This window comes from Haliaeetus albicilla, chromosome 10 (genome assembly GCF_947461875.1).
Source record: "Haliaeetus albicilla chromosome 10, bHalAlb1.1, whole genome shotgun sequence".
NCBI classification, from domain to species: Eukaryota; Metazoa; Chordata; class Aves; order Accipitriformes; family Accipitridae; genus Haliaeetus; species Haliaeetus albicilla.
Window position 1 is genome coordinate 24,446,482 of NC_091492.1, and position 22,577 is coordinate 24,469,058.

At 39.0% G+C, this 22,577-nt stretch overlaps 1 protein-coding gene across 2 annotated transcripts; it reads left to right on the forward strand.

Annotated features, from left to right (window-relative positions):
* Nucleotides 1–528: 528 nt before the first annotated feature.
* LOC104315044 (methanethiol oxidase) lies at nt 529–21,913 on the forward strand. 2 transcript variants are annotated; one of them, XM_069794137.1, is made up of 12 exons: nt 529–1,338; nt 11,514–11,567; nt 12,665–12,777; nt 13,927–14,112; nt 15,692–15,812; nt 16,891–17,073; nt 17,169–17,347; nt 18,388–18,466; nt 18,961–19,082; nt 19,254–19,346; nt 20,353–20,471; nt 21,126–21,913. In XM_069794137.1, exons 1-12 carry the CDS (start codon nt 1,302–1,304, stop codon nt 21,286–21,288), a joined length of 1,449 nt encoding a protein of 482 aa, XP_069650238.1. In that variant the 5' UTR covers nt 529–1,301; the 3' UTR covers nt 21,289–21,913. The 2 variants fall into 2 exon arrangements, with proteins under 2 accessions (XP_069650238.1, XP_009913086.1); XM_009914784.2 differs by lacking the exon at nt 529–1,338 and adding an exon at nt 5,985–6,240.
* Nucleotides 21,914–22,577: the final 664 nt, after the last annotated feature.

Here is a 22,577-nt window from a genome sequence, read left to right on the forward strand (position 1 = left end):
CAGGACTCTGGGATTTGGCCCAGGATCAAGATATTTCTCTGCAGGAAGCTGTTGTGGCTATAAAAATGTCTGTCTTTTTAATCATTGGGTTTGTTTGTCTTGTCAAGTCCCAGCTGAGATTTCCCTTTGCAGTTTCTCTAAACATCTGGTTGTTGTCATTTCGTTATTATCAACCTTGAAGTAAAAGATTGGGCTCTCCAAGATTATGCAATTTCTTTAAACATTATGAAATTATTAAAAATAATAGATGTGTGGCATTTTGTACTTGTTTCAGCTTCAAGCTGTGTGCTCTCCATAAACATGAGGCTTAGCATATTGCCTCTTAAAAAGAAAAACTGTGATTCCTTCAGATAGTGGGACTGTGGGATTTAACAGAAATCTCTATTGTAAGACTTGTGATAAAATTTGTCAAAAAGTTGTCAAAAACATAATTTATTATTACATGCACCGATATTTCACTCTGCCAGTGGAATTGTCATGTAGAGTACTATTTTATATAACAATTAAAGAACAATAATGTGGTTTGCAAATATTAATGAAGTTTGAAGAAGGCTGTCAACATTTGTGTTGCAGGTGATCACTTTGCCAACTTGCATCAATTAATGCATCGAGACCTGCTTCCATGCTGTTTTAAAATAAATTCATGCTAACACTTTTCAGCCTGCCTCTGAATCCACATAAGGTTGGGAACAAATATCCAGATAAATAAACTGAGAAAGGAATTCTGAAAACTTTATTTAGAATGCATTAGACATTTCTAGCTTCCAGGCTAATTCTGATAATGGTGGTGTTATTTCAGGAAAAACACCTCTCCACTTCCAAATTTTTCCATTTTTTCATAATCCCTTCCCTTTCATAATCCTATAATCCATAATACTTGATAGTCCTACTTTGCTATTTAATGTGCCTATTCTCTGTTTCACATGTGATGTGGTAGTGATTTGTTAATATGGATCCATAGTAGACTTCTACAGAGCTACACATCCTTCCAATTTGTCAGTGAATCATTACATAGCTATTTTTTGATTTTACAGTTTTGTAGGTATCTTTACACCAAACTTAAGAGTTGTTTTATATAAGCTATATGCTTAGTTAGGAGGAAGGTGTGAGGCACAACATCAAACTTCTCACTATAACTAAGAAACACGTTCTTTTCTACTTCTCCCCTTTTGATCAAAGTTTTATCATAGAAATAAACTTATGTGCTGTGATTTGTTCTTGATAATTACAGGCTAGTTGTCTCTAAGTTATTTTCAGATTCCAACAAACTGTTGAACAATTTTCCAGGGAGCAAAGTGAAGATGAATGGTATATATTTCCCAGTTTCTTCTTTTGAAGGTAGGCTGTGATTGACTCTTTTTTGTCTTCTGCAACCTAATTTATCCTCTACAAATTCTCAAAAAATAAATTCTAGTGTCTCCATTGACTCCAGAGTTGTTGTGGATGAGTTGCTTAAACTACAAATTGGGCCAGTAATTGGCTAGTTTTCATTTTTGGGTACTCAGCATAAAACATCTGCAGCCAAATTTGCAGAAGGGACAAGTGAGCTGCTTATGTTGGTATAAATAAGCTACATGCTTGTGCTTTTTTTAAAGTGGGCATTGAAATTTACTAATTGGTTTTGGTCAATGGAGTTATAATTCTCCTCTTTGTCAAGTCAGCACTTGTCAAATAAGCTAAACAACGCCACCTAACATAGTGGGTATTGCGCAGATAAATTTAATAGTGTTTACAGAATACTGGTATGGCAAGGTTCATATACAGCAATTAAAAAAAATTGCATTTTGTGCTTGGTTGGAATGTGTTGGGTTTTTTTTTTTTATAAGCTCGGGGTTATGCACTAAATATTAATGGTTAAAAATGTATTAACTACTCAATGAATTTAATTAAGTGTGTATCTTATGAAAAAATAATGGTGAGTTATTTCACAATGTTGGATTTACAATGCACATTTAAAAGGCAACTGAATTTAATTTATATCAGCATAAAAGGGGATTGAATTTAATTTATATTGACACTCTTAACTGTAGCTTTTATTAACGAATGCTTGACTTTGCAAAAACAATGGCCTCCTAATATTTTTTCCTGATCATAATTCTTTACCAGGCCTTATTCTGCCCTCATCTCTGTGGTGTGTGAAGGTTTTTGCAGCTGTCCATTGGATGATCTGACTCTTGCTTGTCATGTGTGGGGTTTTTTTTCCCATCCTCTTTAGAGGTGAATAAATTTGTCTCCAGTGGATTGCTCTGTTTTGCTAGGCTTTTTGTTTTGGGGTTTTATTTTTGTGTTGTGTTTGTTTGGATTTCTTTTCTTTTTTTTCCTTTGCTTTAATACTCTCTGCACAATCAAGAGAAGAAAGAAATAACATTGCTCATCTAAATGCAATAGTCTTTACTCAAGCAACATTCTCTGTGATGTTTTTGCCTGAGGTTTGCAAGATTTTGCCTGTTTTGTAAAAATTCATTTAAATTGACACAATGTTTTCATAAACATTAAAAGGATAAAACCCTGGTATTAAACTGTCTACCAAGCCAAACACACAAGAGGGAATTCTTAGTTGCTGTACTCTTTGACAATGATATTTAGATTTTTTTTCTCATATTCTTGTTTTAGAGAGAGAGTTGAGATGTTGTTTGTATTAGTTATATGACTAGAAGGAAAATATTAGTGCAATGTAAAGGTCCTGATCCTAGTCCTGAAGACATTTTGCACTTTATGTGATTGCAGGACAAATTATACAAACAAAACACATAACTTCTGGTTGCTTAATTCTGTAAACAAGTTACTGAGTTGAAAAAGTCATCAGTAGTAAGGTAGACAGAAAGGTTGACAGATGGCCAGTTTGAAACTTGTCCAGGGCAGTGAAGAAAAGAAATAATTTCTAACTCAGACTGTAGCTATTTCACATCATTTTATATGAACTTTCTGATATATATGCCTAATCCAGTTTATAATGATGAATAATTATAACTCATTCTTTTTATAGTGCTTTTATACAAGGACTCCAAATAAAAGATGAGGGACCCAATATTCCACATATTATGCATAGGTAATATACAGGACATTAGTTAAACTAGAGAGCTTACAGTTTATTTTTCCATTCTACTTGTGATTGAAAGAATTGGCGTAATTGTTGGTAGATCCTGTGTAGAATCTAAAGATTGAAAATAAAGAATTTTCGCATTATATCCACCTTGGAAGAATCTGAATTAAACATCTGAAAAACAGTACATCAAAATATGAGGACATGCATCATGCTTTATCAGCTGAGAATGAACTATACAAAATCTCACAAATAATAAAAGAGCATTTGAAATCCTGGCCTTAATACCAGGACTCATTCCATATTGCTCATGAAACATAACGAAAATGTAATGAAAAGTCAGGATGGGACAGGTATTGTGTAGTCCTGTGTTTCCAGACTTGCTTTGAGAAGAAAACTGAGTTTTCTGTCCCATGCAGCACTTAATGAATGGCACGCAGAATAAGGCGTGAGGCTTTTGGGCAATCCTTGGTATGTGAAGCAGCGGACTAGCTAAACCATCTAGTCAGATTGTTTTGAACCAAATCAGAATTTACCTCAAGCATAACTTGGAGTTTGGATGCCATGAGAAGGTACGGGCCAGAAACAAGTGTCTTTGGCCCTATCTACACATTCTTTTTGTGCTGCTATAAATATAATAATATATTATAACCATCTCTCAAGACAAGGCATGCCGATGTGTTGATAAAAGTATTCTACTTTGCTAAAGTATGTTTGCAAATCTCAATTATGACACTTCAGTGAGATTAATTTCTAGATGCAAGATACACAAATCAGGCCTGCACTTGCTGAAAGCGTTGCAGGATTCTGAGCTGCAACACAGGGTGTCACAGTAGTAAGAGCTGTATAGAAACTGGAGAAGGGTGGTGCAGTGTAAGTTAGGCAGTGAAGGACTAGATGAAAGTATTTGTGGCTGCTAGGGTGGGTTTGTTTTTACAACAGTCCTATTTCACTCAATGAGTTTTATCTCGTGAGCTGTTTGTAACGTTTTCGCCAGGCTGTTCCTGATTGCCCCCCTTGGCATGCACTTCTTTTAATCTCTAGTGTCTCTCCTGCAACTTGCCAGCTTCAGGCTGCCTGCAAGGCTGTTCCAAAGCCTCCGGGTGTGTACAAACTCATCTTGGCCTTTTGCTGGTTTTGTGTTTGTGATAGACCCATCCCGAGGTGTGCAGCAGATCCCTCTGCCTCCGCAGTGGCACGAGATGTGAGCCAAGAGCACTAATGATTTAGTATAATGTGGTTATCATCCTGAGCAATAATATGTTCCCTGTTGGGTCAGATAATTTATACAGAAGTAAACTACTGCATGATCAGTTTGCACATTTTTGTGTTGATTGTATTATGTGTTTGCCCTGCTCTCTGGATGTAGCACTCCTTGCACAGGACTTCAGTGGATGTGTGGACTGGCCTGACTGTCCTCCTGCTGACCTCAAGAGCTAGAACTCCTGATGATTTTGATGGAAGCAGAAGTAGGTCATTGTTGAGAATGACTGAATTCCCACCCACTCTGCCTAAAATTAAGGTCATAGATCTTGTAATTGAAGTGATGTTTGTGAACTCCTGTTCATCCTTGGAGTCCCTTTGACATCAGTGGGGTTCTTCAGGAGCACACTGGTCTGAAAAGACAGGTCTGATTCCTTGAGGTGGATCTTCAGTTAGTGTTTCATGGTGTCTCCTGAGAACATAGTCTCTCAAGTTCATGAAATAAGTTACTCACATTTTTTAATAGCAGCTTAAAAAAACCACTGAATCAAGCCTATGTGTAGTAAAGTAGTGTTTTAAAATGAAAAGTTAAGGAGGGAAGGAACTGATGGACAGACAAGGCTATATCTGAGGAGGAAGAGACCAGAAAGAGTGATAGATATGCAAGGAACTCTTAATGAAAGATGAACAGTCCAATGGACACTAAGGATTTGTGGGCAAAAATAATAAAAATACCCCCCCCCCCCAAAAAAAAATTACCTTCTTTCTGAATCAGTTAGCGGAAGTAAGCCCATCAAATGAAATGAGAGAGACATGATTTGGATGGTCCATCACACAGTTCAAATACCTAACTGCAGCTATGGAGTATTGAAAACAAAATCTAGAGAAAATAATTTTTGAGCAATAATTTGTTTGCACAAAATATTTAGCTAGCAGTCTGAAGCAGTAAACAAGTTAACAGACTGCATTTGTCTAATTTGTGATCAGGAAAAAAAGGCTCAGTTCACTAAATAAATCTAAATAAATGGTTAGTTATAGGTCGTTTATCAGCTCTCTCTGACACTCTCTTGGCTTAATGGAGGGAATTGCTTAAATAGTTCTAGTGTTTCAGCACTGTTTAGTGTTTCTGCTGATACTGGTGGCTTATGTAAAAGGCAGAGAAGAAGTGGAACAGGGTTGTAAAATGCAGTATCCTCTCTTGAGAAGGTTTTTGAAATGACAGAGGTAATGTTGCCTGGGAAAAAGTATTGTACTTTAAAAAATCAGTGGGAAATAATAGACTAATTCTTATTAGGGACAGTCTAGCAAAATCCCAGATGGAATAAAGAGTGAAATCCAGATTTTCCAATACTCTGGGGCAGCTGTCAGTCTTGAAAGAATCTTCTTTAAGAAGTAATTCTGTGAAATTTTCAGCAGGCAAGTTGTCTTTTTGTAGCTGCCTTGTTTAAGGGACTGAAGGGCCATGAAATGTTAAAAACATTGCTGCCTGCCAAACCAGGCACAGTTGAGAGCCGTGATCCGGTCTGGCATGCATTGACTCCTGGAGAACTTGAAACATTGCCCAAAATCAAGAGTTTTAAAGCACAACTGTTTCCCCCTTTGCTGTTAGAAAGCATGCAGGCTCTCTCTGCGTGAGGGCGGTTACTTGGGTACAAAATACCCAGATAAACATATCTGGAATATAAACAGGAGCAGGTGGAAAGTGCAGCAGCGTCAGAGTTGGGTGCAGCAGAGGCTGGGGGCTCAAGCAGAGCTTTGAAAGCTTCCTCCGCTCTTTCCTGGGAAGTAGAAGCTGAATTTCTGTCCCTGTCCTCCTGCGCTCCCAGCTGCGCTGGATCCTCCCCTTGGCAGTTTCTGTCCCTAGTCCTGCCCGCCCCTTCACTCTTGTATATATGACCCTCTCCGAGTAACTTTTGCTTCACAAAAATCCAGTCCAGGCAGCTGTAATTCCTCTTGCGTGCACCCAGCAGCCCTGAACGTCTGATCTGACATGGGTAAGAGATCCAGCTCGTGAGTCTAGCCGGGTTCTGCTGCTTTTGGGTACAGTTCTGCACTGTGAAACTTGTAAGCAGGGGCCAGTGGGTTCGTTAGCATGGCGGGCTGTTAAGGAGAGGCGTGGGGCTGAAGTTCAGCATTTCCTCAGACTATTAAAAGGTTTACTTCTTCAAGCTACTGAAAACCCTGTGGTTTTAAATAAGTAGCTTTAATGCTACCAGTAAATGTCTTTTATGCTATCATTAAATGTCTCTTTTAGTACCCTGGCATGTAGAAACTGAAATAAGCATTTGGACTTGCTGCTCTGGTTGATTGTGAACATGAATGATGCTTAGGAAGATTGCCAGGAAACTGAGGACCAGAATTTAACTTTTTGCTTATGTTTTTGTGAATAGACCATATAATTTTTACAGACTTTCATTTTTGGACACATGGACAGGAAATAGAGGGAGGGGACTAAAACAGATGAAAGCTTTTTTGTGTGTGAATGTATTCTTGTAGAATTTGCAAGGGGGACACTGTTACATTGTGATTTCACAAAACAGGGTAAGATTGTAGACCTTAGTAAAAAAAGCCCTAATTACACAGACAAAAACAAGGATTCTGACTCAGCAGAAGTATCACGCCTGGTTTATCTGCCTAGGTTGAATATGTATCTTTTTGTGCTTCTGCAAGTACTAATAGTACAAACTAAATGATACTTGTTTTTTGCTTTCTAACAAACTATAAGTTTCATTTTGTAACCTGGGATAATGACAGTTTTGTCTAAATGGCTGCGGCAGTCTTTAAGAAGTCTCTAGGCAGTGTGTAAAGAGTAAGTTAAATACTGCACCTTAAGCCTTAAAGTAGCATGATGGTGATTGATTGGTCACAAGGTTTGGAAAAGTATGCTCTTGGCAGTGTAGAAGATCAAGTCTTGGACTGCTCTTCAAAAATTTAACAGATCATTAAAGTCTGCTTGCATAATTTGTTTCTTGGAAAAAGACTTGTATTCCAGAAAGAATGTACTGCTTTTGTCTCTGTTGTTCTCTAAGGCCTATGTCTTGTCATGTATATAGTATAGCTGATACACTAATTTTTTTTCCCCATTTGTGTGTTTATTTCAGCAATTTAGCACAATCATACCTTGAACCAGGTTTGCCTACCTTCATTTTTTAATATGTCAGTGTTTAACCCATGCATACACCTTAACTTCAGAGAATTTTCTGTTTACTCAGGCTCTGCAAGAAGCCCAGTTTGGCCCAGGCTTATTCCACCTAACTTTAAGTTCTCAACAGAGGTGGCTAATTTGTTGCCACGTTTCTCCTAAAGTCCCTCAATAGAGTAAACAGTCTTAGGCACCTTCACGGTTTGTCTTAAGTGGGCTGAAGAACTCTGCTGCCATAAAATACTGCAAATAAAAAGACAAAGTCTTTCCTGATCCTTTCCTTTATTTCATGCTGTTAAACACAAACTATCAAAGAATGGCTCTTCATGTTAATAGTTACTGAATACTATGAAACTACGCTTTATCAGGTGGGATATTTTTCTACAATGCTATTACCTGTTGTTGGAAATTTATAAACCTCATTATGCAGACTCCTAGTAACTCCCAGGTTAATCTGAGTATAGTTTGCTCGTGCTACAGCTTCCTCAGAGGCTTTGCACGCCACTTCAAAATTTTTAACTCACTGATTAGGTAAGTATAAATGGATTAGCCTTTTTTTTTTTTTTTTTTTTTTTAAAGCTACTTCCAGAAGTTTTTCATAAAACCATATCCTAAGTCTTGCTTTTATAATGTTTTGTGGTATTTGTTGACCTTTGGGATGATCTGTATTTCCCAATATTTCTTTGCCCTGAGGAGCTCAGCATTTCTGAGGACTTTACAGCCCTTGAAAAGGTGGAGAGGCATCTTTATCACCTGCCTGAGAAAGGAAGTGCTTGTCTTCAGGGTTGCAAAGCAACACAGTGACTTGCCTCACCCAGTACCAGGGACCAATGAACCCAGAGGTGTCTGGACTGTTTTTCTATGCTGTGACTGCTAGACTGACAGATCCTGTCATCATTCTTTGACCTTGCACAGTATGTGATTTTTACCTGGCACTGTGGTACAACTTGGTGCCCAAAAAAATGAGGGAAATGAAACATTTTATTCTTCAGTACCACCCAAAAGAGTGTGGTGTCTTTGCACCATCAGAGAAGCTCTTAACATTTATGACATTGAGAACTGCCTCCTTTCTGTCTAAAACTTACTGAGTGGATGGAAAGCTGCAGGGAGTCCCTCATTATGCTTTGTGTGGGAAATGATGGCTTATGTATTTTCAGCTGTTGTAAGCATGGCAAAATATCCCCAAACCTTGTTGTTGGTTTGCATGGAGTTTTCCAGAGTGGCGTGTGGATCATTGTTGGTGGCTCACGAAGGATTGGACAGTTGCCTTTGGTTTACTGTCCCTCCTCCAAAAAGAGGAACAGAACAGATGGAAAGACATGAAAAAATACAGAGCAAAAGGAAACTAGACTGGATTCTTCAATTCCCCTTGCTCTCCACAAGAAAGAATTGCTGTAGACAGTGGTAACAAAAGGAACAGTGATATTTTTATCAGCTCTTGGTGTGTATATACAAATAACTGCATAGGAGTAAGGAGGAATTGGGCTTATTCTAACTTCATTTGTGAAAAAAAGAAAAAATGTACAATGAAGCAGTTAAAGCTAAATGCATATGTTCTTCCCGTGAGCCATTGGCAGTAGATCAATGTTCTTTGATTTAGAAAGACAAGGAAGGTGGACTTTGTGGGTGGGAAGCTACCCATAAGAGAATTTGCTTGTAAGGGTGTAACATACATGGCATAAAAAAAATCTCAGTGCTTTTGTCCTCGCTGGAGTTTGCAAACCACATGTGTGTGATGGAGTGTCCTGCTTCCTGGTACTCAAAACACTCACTCAGCTGCCAGATTAATGGGGGATCTTGAACGTAACAAGTAATATTAATATGTTTAACCATGGATTATTAACATAGCAATGTAAATGTTATTGTTAACATGTAGCTACAAGATGGTACAAATCACAGATTCATGACAAAAACCTTATTTTGTATTCACAAATGAGCTTGGCATCGTATAACACAGAAAGGCTTGCATCATCCATGGATACCTTCAGGCAGTTAGATACAATGGTTCAGAATAAAAGAGTGTTTGAACAAGATCAGAGGGAAGGGGGAAACAATGTGTATGAGAAGAAGGAAGAGAAAACGTTCATCATCTTGCTGTATGTTTTCTCTGGAAAACAATTTGGCACAAATATTCTTTTTCTCAAAGTAATCTGCAGAAAACTGCATTTGCAATGCTAATTAAGCTGTGGTCTAATGCATACTGAGTTCCTGCTAATTTAGGTGATTGAGAAAATTGGAATAAAGTTTAAATTATGGCTTAGACATAAATGGAACAAAGCAAACTTTATATTTTGTGTTTCCAGATAAAAATATTTCACAAAGAATGTGAAATTAAACCTAAAGTACTAAATTACTCTTTTTGAGAAGATCCTGTTTATGAAGTTAGGAGCCTCCAAATGCAGCAAGTGAATTGCTTGAAGCATTTTGCCTTCAGAGAAAGGCTCCATAATTAAATGGGCACTGGAGCTGTAACTACCTTTGAATTTGAAATCTTAGATCTGTGGCATTCTGAAATAAACTGGTGCTATAAATTTATCTTTTTAAATATCAGAGAATGGCAAATAGCTGGTTTGCTTATTTTTATTGTAGACACTTGAGGGATGGCGGGAGGCAACTATATTATGTTTTTACTTCTGTCAACATGTATTTCACTTCATGTCACATTGAAGAAATATGCTGGCATCCTGCTGCAGAGCACTTCTATATTTTTGTGTTTTAAACAGCGGATTATACACTAGTTCCATTTAGGAATGGAGCAGAAGCTTCCTGCATTGTGTTCAGCAGGCCTGCAGCTCTGTGACTCTAGAAAAGTAGAGATTGATGTGTGTCAGTTAAGCCTATAAACTTGCAACATGTAACTGCCCCTTACAGCAACATTGCAGGGTAATATTTTCTTAATTCTAGCCAACAATTTATGATCCTGAGCATATATGTTCTGTTGTTCTGTGTTAGAGTAGAAATCACTGTGTACGAGGCTGGTTTAGTATCATTTTTACTTAGGTGTTGATTAGGATCCAAACTGATACAAAGGGAGGTAAGACACTTCTAAGAAGTAAGCAGAAATGGTTATAAGTGTTACATGTTAGTAGTGAGCAGTGCTTTATGCTTGCTGAGGGTCAAGCTCTTAATTCTGGAGGATCCTAATACAGGAATCCTATCTTTTTGGAAGTGAACACATTACTTTCCAGATAGAGAAGCTGTAGATAACAACTGCCGTGGTTGTCATCCCTGCTGAAATTTTGAGGTTTTGCTCATAGAGACACCCAGATGCATGGGTTGGTTTTGACTCTCGGTGCAGAAGAGCATTGCTTCTCAGTCTTCTGCTACTGTAAAATGACATGTTCCTCCTAACGCAGAGCCCAGCCTTGAACCACACACGGTCCTTCTGCTTTTGTGGCGTTCCCTTCTCCAGAGGACATTTAGATTCCCTTTCTATCTTCCTAAAACTACGGTTTCCCCACTTGGTTGTCTGATTCATGATGTAGTTGCTGTGCTGGAAGTGGTGAACAAGGAATGCCAGTTCAAGGAGGGTTTCTGGCGGCTGTAACAGGGTCGTGAGGGCAGAGGTGGGGAGCTGAGTTTTTAATACAGGGGAGGTGGAATGGTTCATAATTCCCCTTCCTCTTGTCCTTTCTGGTCACCTGCAGTATCACCTCTTACCCAGGCTATAAATCCTTAAAAATAACCACTTCTTCAGCATTTATATGCAGAGAAAGACTGGAGGCTTTCCAGTAATAATAAAATGGATTGTTCAAATTGGGCAATCTGTCTACTTACTCATCTGGCAGTGATTCAGCAGCTCTCTGTAAAACATTTAACACAATTTTCTTAAATCCCAGACCCTTGTCATATATGAATGTGCTTTAAAATTGTGAGGCTGAACTCCTTGAAATGAAGGCCCAAATTTCCCATTATTTTTGAGCATGGAGTATCATATTGTGTATATTTTCAGAAACTCAAGTAACTTCAGCAGTGACTGGAGTCAGCGAGACTTACAGGTGTTTGCCAATGTAAAAATTGGATCTAAGATTTGCCAATCTCTGAATGCAAAGCCAATTTCCTCTTAGAGATATGCTTAAAAATAATTTGGAGGTTAAAAGAACTTCTTTTTTTTTCTCCAATCAGCAAAATGTGGAGCATGTGGTCCAGGATATGCAACTCCTCTGGATGCCATGAAAGGCAAGTACTGCAACATCTTTTCTAAATCCAGGCCGTCAGTAAAGGAATTGTTTTCAGATTAAGTGAGGACTAGGTGGATGCCTTCCAGAGTGGCTCATTAATTAGCAAGGCCAAGGAGACTTTAAATATTGGAAGGGATTTTATTTCATTTTGCACCCAACTCTGGGCAAAGCATGCAAGCTCTGTTACCATGAGTTCACTAAATCATAGCACTAAAACAAAGTGGGTCTGGGTTTAGATGTGTGCATGGCTATAGGATGCTAACACTCAACAAACAGTTCTGGTTTTCTATGCTGCAAAATAGAGCTTTGCTTTAAGAATATTGTGAGCAAGTGTTTAACCTAAAAAAAAAAAAAAATTTCCTTGGTGGTTTTGGATGGAGACATTTATAGACTGCCCTCAGACTCTCTCATAAAAACAAGTGACTGTCTAGGACAGAAGAAGGGGAAAACAGGAGAAAGGACTGTAGGGTATTCTGTGTGACATGGTTTAATGGCAAGCTTCTCATCCACTTGTAGCTGTACCAAAGTTATGTTCTGTTCTTCCCAGCAGTGTCTGGCTAAATCCTGAACCTCACTAAAGCCCTTGAGGCATTTTGCTGTAGCTTTTAATAGTGTCAGAACTTCACCTTGAGTCCTTTGATATATTTTAAAAGCCTCAATTTTATAGATTGTAATAAGTAGGCTTTTGGCATAGGTAGACTGAAATCTGGGCCCTGGCAGCAGGGAGTCATCACTTGTGTAACTGGGGAAAGGAGAGGCTTGACATGGCCTTGCAGGTGGGAAGGTGGTCTCCAGCACTGTCCTTTTTCAGGAAAATAATTGCATCCCCAGGGCCTCTTGCATTAGGAGGGGAAGGGAGTGGAAAGGCCCCACAGCTGAATAAGCACTTTCTCCTGGTGGTTTCTGGCTGCTCTAACTATATACTACTATGTAGTGTTTGTCCATAAAATGGAAATACCACGATTCCACTTCCTAAGAAGAATCACAATTTACAGATGGAGAGATTAAATCCAGAGAAGATTCTCTTAAAGTTAACACAGCTTTTTGTAAAAATGGTTTCTTTTGATGCATTAAACAAGACTTCTGCCTTGAAAGGTCCCCGGGAGGAGATTGTGTATCTGCCTTGTATCTACAGAAACACTGGGATAGAGAAACCTGACTACCTGGCCACTGTGGATGTTGACCCCAAATCTCCACACTATTGTCAGGTACTCCTGTGTGTAGAATGGCTCCGGCGCTGCATTTTCTAGGGTGGTGAATATCTGGGTTCACATAATAATTTTCAAGTAGATATTTGTGTTGAGAGCCAGTCAAATCCTCTGCTGTTTTTCTTACTAGGTTTCTCAAAGCTAACATTTATCTTGTTAGTCTCAAGATACTTTCAGAAAATTTTCGTGCTTAGTATTTTGATAGTTCTTTTTGTAACACTATTCTTGATTTATACTGAGCATGAGTATTAAGCTCTAGAAGGTGATATTTCCTCAGGGTGTGTCAGTAGTATAGACAGAGTTTATAATGTAGGATGTCTGATACCCTGGGAAATTCTACACATTAGGCATTATAAATCTAATCCATTTACTTCATAAATGGAAAGCTGTGGGTAGGTAGCTACCAATATACCAGATCCAAAATATTGGTAAGACTGTCCTTAAGCTCAGTTTATTACTGCAAATAGTGTACACTAAACTGCATTTAAACATGCAGTGCTTGTAGGACTCAAATTATCAAAGATACTTTGGACTCTGGTCTCTGTGTGTTTAAGGAGCAGCGAATCTGGTTTGACAACAAAGATTTTCATAATTTGTTCTTTTTTTTTTTATAGCTACTGGTTAGGGTTTTATTAAGGAAGAGTGGAGGAAACAAGTCTCCTAAAACTTTCACAAAACTTAGCTGTAATCTTTCAACTTTTCTTAGTTATACAGTAGAAAAGTAAAAATCAGAAGCAAGAAGCAAGAGTGCAAATTAACATGTCAGTTTGCAGGAGTCAGCTCCAGTTGTAATCAGGTAAATCTCGTAAAATCAGGGACTTGCAGCACATGGACAAGTGATGTTTTTTTCTGTCTTTTTTTCCATATCATTATTGCATGTCTCTTTAATTAGATAGAATATTTTAAAGATTTGGATTAATTTAATAGCATACAACATTTAATAAATGCTATGGAATCGTGATGTCCAACTTTCTTCTCCCACTCTACAGCTTCAGCTCTGCATATCTCAGGCTGAATCTGCTTCCTGAATAAAAAATAGCAGTTTCCTTCTGCTCTTTATTAATTTATACTTTGACATAAAGACCCATTTCTTTGCCTAGGGGAAAAACTATGCCAGACTGAATCTTAAGTCTGTCTCTGACTTTGTAGGTGATCCATCGCCTGCCCATGCCGAATCTTAAGGATGAGCTCCATCATTCAGGGTGGAATGCCTGTAGCAGCTGCTTTGGGGATGCCACAAAGAGAAGAAATCGTCTGATTCTACCAAGTCTGATCTCTTCTCGAATTTATGTGGTGGATGTGGGAACAGACTTGCGAGCTCCTAGAATCCATAAGGTATATTTAGATGACTTTAAGCTGGATTTTTATTGCTTATATTTTGACAAAGAGACAGTGGTTTTATGGATTCCAACTTCAAATTAGAATAGGAAAGCCAGAACAGTTATGGAAACTTTTGTCAAACATTAGGAACTTGTGGGAGTTTTGAAACTCCTACAATTTATTGATAAACTACACACAAAAAATCTTGCACTGAAGAAATATGAGTAAATGTGGTGTCAAACACTGAAAAATTAGGAAGTTCCAGAATTCAACCTGCCTCTGCGATATGAATTTCAGTCGAAGTGGTTGCACACTGTATTATTGTTTTTGACTACAAGATCACAAGGCAAACTCCTACATGACACATTCAGCTGATCATTATGTAGATTGTATGTTTTTCAGAGATGAGTTTAAATTTGATTGGATTTTCACTGAGCAAGACCAGATCTCTCCTGTAAAGGACACCTCCTCGATTTGTAATCTTTGGTTCCTAAACATGTGATATGTAGATTTTTTAAAAGAAAAAATTAAGAAAATGTTTTAGTATGGGAAAATGAACATTTTAAAAAATCTCTTGTTCATGGAAACAATTGAAATTTTCCCAAAATAAAACTTCCACTGCAATAGAATTCATTTGGCAGAGATACAGATATTGGCATAGCTAGAGGTTTAGATATAGACTTACACTTTTCCATGTCTAACTGTTTAGATTCTCTTTACAGTCAGTGAAAAAAAAAAAAAAAAGGCATTGCTGGAGTCAGATTTGTCTATCCTCATTTAGAAAACTGTTTTAGGGTAAAGGAATTGTGTCTTAAGAGTGTTTGTTTCTTTTCACTGACTATAAAGTAAGCATAGAGGATTAGCTTAGATGGAAATACATACACTGTCAGCATCTATACTTGGTCAGATGAATCCTACAGCAATGTGTGAAACCTCAGTACAGAGTTCCAGGTTTGGCAGAGACAAATTTAGTTATCAAAAACATATTTTGAAGACAGGTCATAATGTGGAATGTAAGGAAACTTTTAAGTGGTCTTTTGTCCCACCCCATCTGCCTGCAAATACCCTCATTCATAGTCTTTCAGTTTTGAATTCTGTAGAACCTTGTCAGCCTTTAACTATTAATGTAGTGGAATAAAACCCCCAAAGGTCTCTTCTTGTACAGTGAATTTTGTTTCAAACTGAGTCTCTGGCAAGCCTCAAAGATTTTTTTTTCCCCTCTGAACTGCTAGTACTCCAGTGAGAGCTGATGCCTGAATATTGCACAAGTGGTGTTTCTGCTGTTGATACTAATTAAAACAAATGCAGATGTCAGTGTCTTACTGTTGCAGAAATTAGACTGATTCTAACCATTCAACTCTTGCTGTTTATACTTTTGAGAAGAACAAATAAATGTCATGGGTGGTACTGTATTACTGGGCAGAGTAGAAAGCAGGACATGGCAGGTAATCAAAAACCAAAATAGCAAAAGAAACAATCCCCCTCACACATACACCATTCTCATTCCTTCCTTACTTGAACTCTTAGGGGTGGAACTGGTATTCTGTTGTGATCTCAGTGAAGGTGACTATGACGATGTGTGTACTCATTTTAGATTGTTGAGCCAGTGGAGTTGTTCTGGAAGGGTAACGTGGCTAACCCTCACACCTCTCACTGTCTGGGCAGTGGTGACATCTTAATCAGCTGTTTGGGAGACCCTTCTGGCAATGGAAAAGGTATTACCCCCCTTCATTACTCTAGAAAAGTATTTGTGGTATAGAAGTATCATGCTTCCAAAGCAATGATGCTTCATGCAAAGCTAGAAGAGTTTTTAAGAGCTTACAGTTCTTTTGTGCACATAACCATTCCAGCAGTTGTTTATTTAACTGTAGAATAAATACTTCAGGTGAACTGTATGGTCATTGCTCTGCCATAACAATTCAGACTTGATGTGGAAGAACATCTGTGGGACTGTTGATGAGTTCAGTTTCCATGTCTCAGTCTTTCACATATATGACTAAAGAAGACCAACTGTAGTGGTTATAATATGAGCAACAAACCTATTAACATTTCACTTGGGTCCCTTCAGCATTGAGCAAGGAAGACTTGCTTTTGAACATAATCTGTACCAGCTCAGTGTTTGTGACTTGGGCATGAAAGATTCTGTTGCAAACCTAAATCCTCTTTGTCTCATTGTCTAATGAAAATTAAGCCTTTCAAGCTATTCTAGATTGCATTTCCTATTTAAAACTTTTGAAGGATTCTTGTGTAATTTTGTTACCTATTCAGATGTAAAACACCTGACATCTAAAGAGAAATACTAGCTATTAGAAGAAATATACTTCAGATGGTAAGTGGTGAACCCTGCTCCTTTTCACAGGGTTTTTCTCTTCTGAATTGTGGGCAAACATGTACTTGAATAGATGCATATTAAGTACATAATTCAAGGATGCTGGTGGCAAGCAAAGAAAAATGGAGGTGACTCCTCCAGGATCTTCTCTAAGATATCCCTTAATTGAAATGTACTCTAGGAGGGCTAACAGATTTATTGGAATGACCTGAGTAAAAATAGAGCAAACTGAAGCTTAAAAAATTCATTACAGTGTGATAAAATTCTTTTAAAATCCAGCTTTCATTTGCTTTAGTCCACAAAAGCAAAACCAACAGAATCACAAAACTTTCCTTAAGCATAGGGTTGCATTTTACAGAGTGTTTACAAAATAGGCATTTAAATATTAATATATTATTTATCTTATTTAAAGCTGTGGATCTGCGTGAACGTCTTCAAACAATTTTCTTTGGTTTTTGTATCAGGTGGCTTTATTTTGCTGGATGGAGAGACCTTTGAAGTGAAAGGAAATTGGGAGAATGGGGAAAAGGTACCCCCCCTGGGTTATGACTTCTGGTATCAGCCACGACACAATGTCCTGATGAGCACTGAATGGGGAGCACCAAAAGCCTTGGCAGATGGGTTTAACCCAGCTGATGTAGAGAGAGGTGAGGGAGCATTTGTTTAAACTCTCAAAATTAGAAGTGATTCTTTGTTAAAATAATATCTTCTGTGCTTATTTTTGTCTGACCTGATCCATTAGGGCATTATGGCTGCCGCATTAATGTGTGGGACTGGAGCACTCATACCTACATTCAGGCAATTGACTTAGGGAAGGGCTCCATACCCTTGGAAATTCGATTCCTCCACAATCCGGATGCTGCAGAAGGGTTTGTTGGATGTGCTCTGAGTGGTGCAGTTCATCGGTTCTACAAGACAGAGGTAAGTAATGTGGCAAACACTGAAACTCAAACCTAGTTGTTTCAGAAATCCACCAATCACTTAGGAAGTAGTAGAGTTTGGATTAAAAATAAAAAGGCTCCTAATTCCAGTCTAATTCTAGCCAAGTTCTAACATTGTGTCAGAGAGCAAACCTTCTAATGACAGCGTGCATACAAACTGATGCTGTGGCTTTCTGAAGCTACCATATAGTCCCTCATCTTTAAGCAATTGCAGTTGGTAGGCATTTTGAGTATCTCTGCAGCCATATTGCTGATGTCCAGCATGCAAATCTTCGGCAGCCTGATCCTGAAAGGAAGCAAAGCTTAAGAGGTCATGTTGCTGGTCTGTCAGCCCCACTTCCAACGCTCCTGCCCTCTACAGTAACTTGTTGATCAGTTTAATCACAGTTAATGAATTGTGAAAGTCTCAAAGAGGGGAAGGTCTTGCCAATGATAGGAACATTAGTGATCACTTGAACAAGAGACAATCTAATGAACACTTGCACTGAGGAGAGGGCTGCAGCATTAGCTCAATGGCTTGCTTTCTGGCCTGCAAGCTGGTCAACAAACACATATCAATTGGACAGCTAATCAGAACACGTGAAACTTGTCACCAGTGTCAATGTGGGCTGCCTACTGCTCAGCCTAAAAGCATAGGGAAAGACCTGAGGCTAGAGGAGGGAGGGAGGGAAAGTGGTGGGGTCATGGACAGGGGAGTAGAGCTATTGCCATTTTAGAGGATGAGCTGGAGACAGATAAGACACCAAGCTGTAGGAGATTAGCAGTCTTTAGTTCTGCTACTGTTACAGCAATCTGTTTTAGAGGTTGTTGCATAGTATAATCATTAACATTCTCTCTGGCAGTATAGTTACCATCCTCACTCCTTGGTAACACTTATTTGCAATGTGCATATCACCTCTGTACAGGACCTGTTAAATAAATAGCACTATTTGCTTCTCCTCCCTCTGTCATGCATAGCTGAGCCCTCTTGGCTAACGTCAAGGCAATAATAATGCTGGTTCTCTCCTGTGCTTTCTGCAGAAAGGAGACTGGGCAGCAGAGAAGGTGATTCAAGTACCCAGCAAGAAGGTACAAGGATGGCTTCTCCCTGACATGCCTGGTTAGTGTGAGCATGTTTGGAAAAGAAAACGGGTGTTGTCCTCTTTAGTTCACTGGTACAGTGTAGCTTTTTGCAGAATCTTATCCTTAAATGGCAAACACTTCCCATGTAAATTACTAAATTTCTGTTGGGTTCTTTGTGTAACACTTCTGATGTAACCAAATTGCTTATGAGCCACCAAATAGGAGATTGGCAGACCTCTGCTCCCACGCTGCTCAATGCTTGAGGTCAGTTTCTCTAGAAAAATACTTGAGTTTGGGTCTTTCAGCATGAGCTCACAGTATTCAGGAATGGTCATGGGAATGCTGGTAGAGCCTGCACCTCCTTTGAGTAGGCAGTGGGTTTCCAAGGATGATTGTGTTTGTTCAACCCATATCTTAACATATTTTTCTGAGGCTACTATGACTAGAATTTTGAAAGATAATAGGCTTGTGGTCTTCTTTGTTGCTGGTCCTGTCCATTTCCTGACTTTTCTACTGAATATTTTCTTGAAGGCCTTATTACTGATATCCTCATCTCGCTGGATGACAAGTTCCTATATTTCAGCAACTGGCTGCATGGAGACATCCGCCAGTACAATATCTCCAACACCCGCAAACCCAAGCTGGTGGGACAGGTAAGCCAGCATCAGAAAAGCTGTCAGGTACAAGGGCAGTACAGTCTGCTTATTCCCTTCTTTTTTAAAAGGAGAAATTGACAATTTACTTTTGCTTCAGAATTGTCACTGTATTGCTTTCATGTTCCTTTGATAGCCGATGCCTATTCTCGCACATTCCCTTGGTTACAGGTGTTTCTGGGAGGCAGCATCACAAAAGGGGGGCCTGTAACTGTAGTGGAAGACAAGGAATTGCAGTGTCAGCCAGAGCCATTTGTGATCAAAGTAAGTTTTCCTAACATGCATGTTGTCAGTGCTCTGCTGATTGTAATCCATTTTAAAATATCCCTACACCTCAGTCAAATGTACAACATATAAAGCCACATCTGAGCTAGTTTGTATCTTGGCTGGCAGCCTGGGCAGGTATCACATTTCAGCACGGACTGGAGCTAGTAAATCCTGGTAAGTGTTCTGGGTCCCTGGTGGAATTGGACAAGCTGTTCAACTGTACTGAAGCCTGTGTAATTACATCTTCCCTGCTGTTGTTAGCTAGCTAATGTAAAGCTAATGCAGTGTGCATTCATCACACTGCCATCACAGCTTCTGATCATCTTTCAACAGCTGATAGTTGAAGCACTGAACCAGCTCATTCTGCAGTGTGTGTTTGGGGGGGTGCATGTGTGTGAAGAGTTTGATGGCACCTGGCATTGTGATAGAAAAATGAAAGAGTATTAATTGTCTCTGGTCATTATCAATGTGCATTAATATTATTACTGTCAAGGCAGCTACCTATGGAAAGTCTCAAGATGTGCAAGAACTGAATATGGTTATGACTAAGATCTGTTGGCCACGAAAGGCAGTTTCAAGAAGTTCCACATACTCCTTTTCTTCATAGTGCAGATTGTGAGCTAGCTGCAGTATAGACATGTTCTTATTTGCAACTGTGTTATGCCACCCACCTCTTGCTTGATTTTTGATACTTCTATCCAAGTACAACAACCTGAACCCTTCAGCCCTTACTTTCTTACATTACTAGTTCTGTGAATTAAGTGGAACTCATCTGAAATGGCTTTGAGGCTCCCAGTTAGTAAGGAATAAGACTCCCAATAAAAACTGTTCTGTCTCCAAAGTAGGGAATTTGGTGCTCCTGTGTCAAGGATTTCAGAGTGCTGGATGGTCCTCTGAGTAGCAGAACTGCTGTGCTGTTTTGTTTCTCCTTGCTGTTGCATTTCCTTTGTTCAACCTCTGTGGCAGCTCATCTTGAGCACCTTGTTCTCTGTAATAATTTTAGGGGAAGAGGGTGCCAGGTGGACCTCAGATGATTCAGCTTAGTTTGGATGGGAAGAGATTGTATGTCACCAGCTCTCTCTACAGTGGATGGGACAAGCAGTTCTACCCCGATCTTGTCAAGTAAGAAAACTTTGGTAAATGAGGATGACTGTACAAGCCCATGTTCAAGATTTCTTTCTTAAATGGTGATATGCATATACCAGCTGGTATACAGCACAAAGTTCCCACATAGGGAGACTAAATCCAGTAACTTTTTATACACAGCCTACCAACCTAGATGTTTTACCCACTAGCCAGAATCCATCCCTGCTCAACAGGTACACAAAAGTTGGGGCCTGCACACACTATTTGTTGAAATCATGGTCTGTTTGGAAGTAGGTGAGAATGGGAAGAAACCAGTGAATGTGACCTAGCCTCCTGGAATCCGTAGTACTTCCAAACTGCCTTTGAGTGTATCAGCATGACTTTGTATTTTTTTGGATTTAAAGAAAGGAGAAGATAATGTTCCAGATGGCCACAGGAGGGCATAGTGCAGCTTGCCCATTCCTTTATTATAAACAACAGCTATTAATTTTCACTCATTCATTGCTAATTTGAGGTTGCAGGTTTCACTGAGGCAGTGTAACTCACTTTTGAGACCTGCTAAGACCCATTTGGAATCTGGGAATCTTTTCATTTTATATTAAATGAAGACAAATCCTGCCCAAATATGGAAGAGAAGAGCAACAAATACGAATCCTTTTCCCAATTTCTGTTTTCTTGTCCATTTTTCAGGGAAGGCTCTGTTATGCTGCAGATTGATGTGGATACTGAAAGAGGTGGATTGAAAGTGAATAAAAACTTCCTAGTGGATTTTGGGAAGGAACCTGAAGGGCCTGTCCTAGCTCATGAGATTCGTTACCCTGGTGGTGACAGTACCTCTGATATCTGGATGTAATTGTTGTCTGGAGTTGGTTTTGTTGGTTTTTTTTTTTCCTTTCTGTTGTTTTTTCGCTTTCTCCCTCTCTCTCCTCTCTACCCCCCTTTTATATAGGTGAATCGTGTCAGCTGTAACTTTGTCCACTGTCTGAATTTAGATTTCCATTAGGGTGAGCCACAGAAGTTCCACTTTCCTCTCATTCTGAGGCAGCCAAGTGAATCTCTCTGAAACATGATATACATCTCATTTTCTCTACTCCTTCCTCTTTCATAAGGTCCTGTGTAATCACCGTTGACTGTCAGTTTCAAGGCCGAGGTCACCCATCTTTTAAGGACACTTTGCCTTGTTTGATGCTACTTTGCCTTGCCACTGTTTGCCAGTTTGCCTTGCCACTGTTTGTTGGTGGAAAAGCTGCTCCTAAATAACTCCCTAAGAAAGATACATTCCATGGGTTTGCCCCAGAGCAAGAGTGTCCTGTCCCTGCAAAGCTTAATTTGCTTAAAGTAATCAGTGCTTTACAGCAGACATAGCATAAAAATCATGCATATCTAATCTGAAGCCACATGTTTCTGGAGCTGGGTTATAATTTAACATTTGTGCACTGATGTTATAAAAATCAACAATAAAATTGTTCTTCAAGTCAGGTGGAGCTTCGCATTTTTTTCTTTTTAGCATTTCAGCATTTTCTATTTCAAAGAACAAAATGTAAGATCATTTCAGAAAGTTAACAATGTCATTTGTCTAAAAATTGTTTGGCGAGGAATTTATTTTTGCTGAAGCCACCTTTGTTCCTATTATTGCAAGCAAAGATTCTCTTCCATTTTCTAAGACTGGAGCAAACTGCAAAAAACTTTTCTGATGATGCTAGCAGCAGGTGTCTTACAGGTGTCTTTCAGGTGTCTTGCAACTTCTTGAACAGACAAGCACTCACAAGTTCACCCTTTCTTCTCGTGCCAGTTCCTGATGCATCTTCCCTAAGCTGTTTCTTGGGTCTGATTCTCTTTTCTGCCTCCCTAGATCTGTTGCTTTCCCATCTGTGTCTATTGCCAGTCTCTGCTGTTTCCTACTGAGCTTTAGCATTGCCAGCTGTAACACTGGAATCACATCAGCAATGTTGGAGGAGCAGCATGTTAATGGGACTTCCCGCTGGAGCCTTTTGGCTGGTTTTTTTCCAACTTTTACCGTGCTTCCACAGCAAAATCCTCATCTAACTGACAGATCTTACTTTAAAATCAAGACTTCATTCTGTATATAGCTGCTTACTGTCTTGCCTAACATGTTTGGAACCAGGCTTTGAGAGTTCAATT

Excerpts from the sequence above, each read along its gene's own strand:
- LOC104315044 (XM_069794137.1), top strand. The coding sequence starts at position 1,302 with ATGAATGGTATATATTTCCCAGTTTCTTCTTTTGAAG. Across the intron at positions 18,467-18,960 it reads GCTTCTCCCTGACATGCCTG|GCCTTATTACTGATATCCTC; the intron begins GTTAGTGTGAGC and ends ATTTTCTTGAAG. Across the intron at positions 20,472-21,125 it reads TTCTACCCCGATCTTGTCAA|GGAAGGCTCTGTTATGCTGC; the intron begins GTAAGAAAACTT and ends TCCATTTTTCAG.